General features: G+C 51.6%; 1 protein-coding gene across 1 annotated transcript in view; it reads right to left on the reverse strand.

The window, feature by feature from the left end:
* The window catches only part of RAB4A (RAB4A, member RAS oncogene family), a 52,627-nt gene extending 50,523 nt beyond the window's left edge, over window positions 1–2,104 (reverse strand). Inside the window, exon 1 of the mRNA XM_068547655.1 lies at window positions 1,799–2,104. Coding sequence (XP_068403756.1) covers window positions 1,799–1,829 — 31 coding nt within the window. The 5' untranslated portion in view covers window positions 1,830–2,104. The remainder of the gene's footprint in view (window positions 1–1,798) is intronic.
* Window positions 2,105–6,000: the final 3,896 nt, after the last annotated feature.

Here is a 6,000-nt window from a genome sequence, read left to right on the forward strand (position 1 = left end):
AACTAATTTTCTATGAGTTTCTTCTATTAGAGGGAAGGATTAAATTCAGTTAGTTTAAAGTAAAAAACATATTTGGAAGGTACCATGAAATAAGAACACTAAAGGTCAAAACAAAGCCTGATGAACAGAATCTGATCAGTTAACCTGGGATACTTGATGAGCTCTGTCTGAAGTGGAGATGCCAGATTTTACCAAGGTTATTGTTTCATATGAGACAACTGAATAATAAAATCTCTATCTTCCCATATTCCTCCTAACTCATAACTCCACTTGGTTTCTTACTTGGACTTTCCACCCCTCCCATGTGCTCCTTCTCCCGGTCAGAGGAAAAAACAAAGTGTGGGGAAAGGAGCACTTGAAAATAAAGAAAAAGCAAAAGCACAACCAAAACTTGCTGGAGAAATGGATTTTCTTTAGGAAATATGACTGTGGTTCTCTACAGACAGAGGCAGACCACGTGGATGTGACAGGTGCTGTAGCATCAGAAGCTCCCACGACACTGATCCTTACAAGCCAGGGATGTCCTGTCGGACTTCCTACACCTTCTAGGAACAGCCATCCTGCTCCCAGTGTTACAAGAACAGGGCAGGTTCCAGTCACCGGAGTGGCTGAAGGTGGAGCAAATGCCCAGGGGCCAAGGGGCCTCAACCACACTCCTCTTATAGGGACCCTGGATCCCTCAGGGCCTGGGTATTTGCACACTGGTTAATGCCTCCCTGGCCTGGGTCTGGGTCAGGTTTCTTTCTAACATACCTTCAGAGACCACATTCCTTCAGAACTCCTGCCTGAAGTTTTTAACATTCATTAGTATCATACCTGGATTAACACTGTATCCCACCGCCTCCCCCCGCCCCGGACTGTAAACTCCCTGAGAGCAGATCAGTGCCGGTGGGTACCTTGTAGTGTTGGAAACCACGCCGGCCCATAAAGCCGGCCCACGCCTATCCGTTGATGGGAAAGGGGGCAGCATGCCAGGACACACGGAGGAGACATGACTGATTTGCCTAGAAGTAATGGTTCTGAACTTGAGCCCCTCCCTGGGACTGTAAAATCCAAATCAGACTTAATCTGAGAATGCACACATCTGAGAGTGATTCCAGACTTGTGAACACCTCATGAATCTTGATACAAAGCAGAAGTGTACTATGTTGTTTATTTTTACCACGCAGGACAAAAACACAGTTTATGAATTGGGAAGGCTTTCGTTTATTAAAAAAAAAAATCTCTGTTGGGTGCCTTCAGGTGTGGGTGCTACAGAGGAAGCAAAGATCAAGCCGACTGGGCTGTGCTTCGGAGGTGTTTATGGTCTTAAAAAGACACATTTATAAATAGCCATCACGCAGCCTGAAAAGTCTCTGGAAGAAGAAATGGATGAACTTGCCTATCGATAAGTCCTTGTAATTTCAGTGCAAAGGAAGGACTTCCAATCTAGGAAAGCTCAAAGTGCAATAGCCGAGAAGCACACTCAACTGCAGGCGTCGCCTCAAGTCCTTCACATCCTTTGCTAGGGACAATATCGCAGATGAACCGAGTCTCCAACTGGCTTCCCAAACCCCGACTACTGATACCAGACTAAGAAAGGGAAACCCTACCGGCGTGAACGCGGAGAACCAGCAAGAGGACCCTCGGAGAAGCAGATTACGTAGACTGGCTACCCTCGGCCGGCCGGCGCCCCGGCACTCGGATCGGCGCCCCGCCGCCCGCGCCCACCCCACCCCAGCCGCAAGCCCGGGCCCCCGGCACCCCGGCCCTCCCCGCCCGCGCCCCCCGCGCCCCGGCCCGCGCCCCCGCCTCGTACCGTAGGTCTCGGACATGGCCGTCTGCGACATCTTGGGAGCGGCTCCGCCTCTCGCGGGGCACCGTCTGCAGCTCCGCCGGGCCGGCGGCAGGGAAGCCGGGTCGTCGGCCGCGCCTCGGAAGGGAACGCCAGGGGCAGAGGACCGGAGGAGGGAGGGGCCCGCGGTCTCCACGGCAACTGCCCGCCACCCCGCGGCTGCGGCCCCGCCAGACTGTCCGCTCCGCGCAGGCGCACGGCCCCGCCCCCCACCGGTCGGGACGCGGAGGAGGGGGCAGGGGAGGAGGGAAGGGGGCGCGAGGCCTGGCCCCCGCCGTGGTCGCGCGTGCGCGCGAGGAGGCCGGGGCGAGGATGGCCGACGGGCGCCGAGAAGCCGGGTCGGCGCGCGGGGAGGGCGGGGCGCGGTGGGGGGGGGGGGGCGGACGGCGAGGGGCGGGCGGTCAGCAGGCCTGGGGGTGACGGGTTGGGCACAGGGACTGGGACCGCGGGGTCCTTTCTCGCGCAGAGGAGGCAAAGTGCCCGCACTGGCGAGGAAGGCAGCCCTTTGCCAGGTTGGCCGCCTCGGTAAAGGCTTGGTCGTCGTCAGCTGAGGCGCTCGGCCGGGGAAGGACTTCCTCCGCGCTGGAGGAATGATCAACCCGGGGACGGGGTGAATGTGTAACTAGGAGGCCGTGCGTGGCCCCAGGTGTCCAGCTGGAGGCCAGCCCTGCGGGCGGGGAGGCAGGCTGACCTGCCGGGGCCGTAGCCGCTGGGGCCGAGCTGGCGTCTGGGGGAAACTGACAGAAGCTTAAGACGTACCGGTTCCAAAAAGTCCCCGGAAGACTGTAGGCGTTGGCCCCTCTGCACCTCACTTTGGGGAATGTGGCCTTTGGGCAGGAAGCATCTCTGGGCTCTCAGCCGCAGACGCATTTCTACGGGTAGGAGTCGTTGGTTGACTATTTTGATTTAAGGAGCACAAATGAATTCAGAATCCCCTTCTGTTGGAAATGCAGCGATAAACATTTACTGGAAAGAGATTCTTGGTTGGGATTTTGCTCCTTCAGAGCGTGATCAGGGCCACGTGGTGTCTCATAAGACCCAACCTTGTTCAAAAGACACAGAAGAATACTAAAAATATGCCCTGGCTAAGCTCCCAAGTGACTTGGATGGTGGGGAAGATGCCAGGAAATGCATTTTATTCAAGCCCATTTGACTCTGTCCTCCAAATTGGCATCAGACCTTCCCTGAGATCTTCCTCTCCTCTCCAAAGGCTATCTGGCTCGGCATTTTACTCTACTCTCTGATGTTAGCAGAAAATAGATATCCTTGCTTCCAAGTCACAGAGGAGGCCCCATGCTGAAATGTGGTGAGAACTGCAATTTCCTGGAATTATTTTGTATATATCCCTTGTTCAGCGGCTGGGACACTTTGTTGTTTTCTCATTTGGCTTTCTGCAGGTTAGGTTTGATTTACACTCCTGAGTATCGCAGACTGACTCTGATTAGAGCTGTTTCAGAAGAAAGACAGTGATCCCATTCTTTCCATCTAAGTCTTCTTCCTGTCAGGAACTTCTGTGGATAATAAGAAAGGAATCACTGAGTTATTGAAACTGGACCTCATGATTTGTGAAACCTGGACAGGGTGATAGAAACAGAAATTAAGTGACTGTTTCAAAGCTGAGAGCAGTTTTCTTTACTGCGGAAAAAGAATGCTTAGATAGGCCTGTGGAAAAGACTATTTGTTTTGGAAAAACCACCCAGAGAAGCCATTTTTGTTTTAGTTTGCAAATATAAAGCCAAAATATCACAACTTGAAAGGGAAGTACTCAAGAACTGAGGTTGGAAGGAGCCAAACTTCCTTGAATAATAATGTGAAAGATGATTTGCATCTCAGCAACGTTGGATCTTTGAGAGAAAATACATTTCTCCTAAATATTCTTGGAGACTGCTTTGATTCTGAGGTACTGTTGATTGTGTGGAAGGGAAACTTACTGCAAAATTAATCTGTGTTCTCTCCAGTTATTTTCTCCTTTCTCTTCAGGGGAGCCTTCCAAAATCCTAGGCACATGGGAAATTTGTCTAATGGAAATGAAGGGAGAAGGATTTCTTCCAAAATAGGTCTTGCCCACTCCTCCTCAGGTCAGTGGGGCCTGGAAGCACCTGGTACTTTCCTGTTTGCTCCCTGGCAGTGTGTCACATTTAACGAGTGATTAGGAGCTTCAGGGGCTGCCAGCCTCACAAGGAGTCCTGTTCCCCAGGACTGGCAGAGGCCCACATGGGTAGGGGCAGTGGTATCTCTGGAGGAACCAGTGGGGACAGATGGGCTCCTAGACACAGGGTCAGACCTAGAACGGTGGCCTGGTCCCCTGGAGGGGAGCCTTAGGGCTCGGGATGAGAATCCAGCATGACCCTGACATTCTGGGGAGCGGTGACACTGGGAACAAAGGGACGTGGCATCCTTGGCAGAGCCAGTCTTGGCGGGGGGCACTGGTCACAGTCTCTGTGTCACTGTGATTTTCCTTGGTAACTGAAGGAGGTGAAGAATAGGAGCCAACTTGTGTTTGAGTATTTGGGGACTCAGAAATATCTGGGTGATACTGTGAGAAGGTACCAAGTTCTGTACAGGTCGGTGGAGGCTTGAAAAGGTACCTAAGTTAGACACCCAGGCTGCTGACACTTGTGACATGTAACTCATGTCTTCAAGGTGGAAGAGACCTCGGAGGCCACTGGACAGGTTTGCCTTCTAGTGCCAAACAAAACTTCCACTGTAATGGGACCTGTGTGGTGTCAGGGGGTGTTCAGTCAGGATGGGCTAAGTTAGCTGTAGTAACAAAGGTGTCCCAACATACCCATGCAGTTTATCTCTCACTCAGACTGCCTCCTGCACTCATGCTGGCAGAGGCTCAGCTCCACGTGGCATTGGTAGACCCAGGGTGCCCCAAGGGTCAGCTGCACACATGCTGCTACTGTCTCTTGGGCAGGGGGAAGACACGGCACCACGTGCATTAGCTCGTGAGGACCCCTTCAGGAACTGATAGAATCACTTTCATTGACATTTTACGGGACAGAGCAAGTGACGTGGCCACACCTAATGTAGGAGCGCACAATGTCGTTACTGCTGCAGAAGGAGAGAAGGGGTTACGTGGAGAGATGTGACATTCCCCCCCCCACCCCGCCCAGGAGGTCTTGCCTGTGCAAGCAGCTCATCCTGCTTTTATTTTAAACAACTTTGTTGAAGTATAACTGACATTTAAAGCACACGCTTTGATAATTTTCTGGTATCTGTGTACACCTGTGGTCACTACTCCTGGGATGTCACTGCTTCCAGGCCTTTAAGGTGGACAGAAGCATTTTGTCTTTTTATGATTCTATTTTACCTGCTGTTGGCTTATTAGGAATAACTGCTCCTGAGGTTATTTGAGTGGTTGTTTTAGGGTTTATAATAGGGTCTTCACCTCATCACTGTCTACCTTCCATTCCTAGCAGCTCACCACCGTTCTCCCCACCCATGGTGCTGTGGGTCTTCTGCCCCCATATTTCTCATATGCCCCATATATGCTGTTATTATTTTTGCTTTAAGCAGGCAATTTCCTCTGTTTTTAAAATTGTGGTAAAATACACATAAAACTGACCATCTCAACTGTCTGACTTGAAGAGTACAGTTCAGAGGCATTCAGTCCCTTGGTATCCGTGGGGGATTGGTCCCAGCAGCCCCTGCAGATACCAAAATCCATGGATGCTCAAGTCCCTTAGATAGGATGGTATGGTGCAGTTGGCCCTCTGTTTCCGTAGTTCCACAGCCACAGATTCAACCAACCACAGAGAGAAATTTCAATCCATGGTTGGCTGAATCTGTGGATGCGAAACCCATGAATATGGAGAGGCCACTGTGTATTTATGGGAAAAAATCCATGTATAAGTAGACCCACGCAGTTGAAACCTGCACTGTTCAAGGGTCACCTGTATCCACATCGTACAACCATCACCACCCTCCGTCCACAGAACTCTTTCCATCTTGCGGAAATGTAACTCTGCACCCTCCACCCCCATTCCCCTCACCCCCTGCCCCCTACAACCACCATTCCATTTCTCGGTCTGTAAATTTGACTGCTCTGGGGACCTCATGTGGATGCAATCACACGGTTGTCCTTGGTGACTGGCTAATTTCACAGAGCATCATGTCCTTCAGATTCAGCTGTGTTGTAGCACGTGTCAGAATCTCCTTCC

Source organism: Eschrichtius robustus, chromosome 7 (assembly GCF_028021215.1).
Source record: "Eschrichtius robustus isolate mEscRob2 chromosome 7, mEscRob2.pri, whole genome shotgun sequence".
Taxonomy (NCBI): domain Eukaryota; kingdom Metazoa; phylum Chordata; class Mammalia; order Artiodactyla; family Eschrichtiidae; genus Eschrichtius; species Eschrichtius robustus.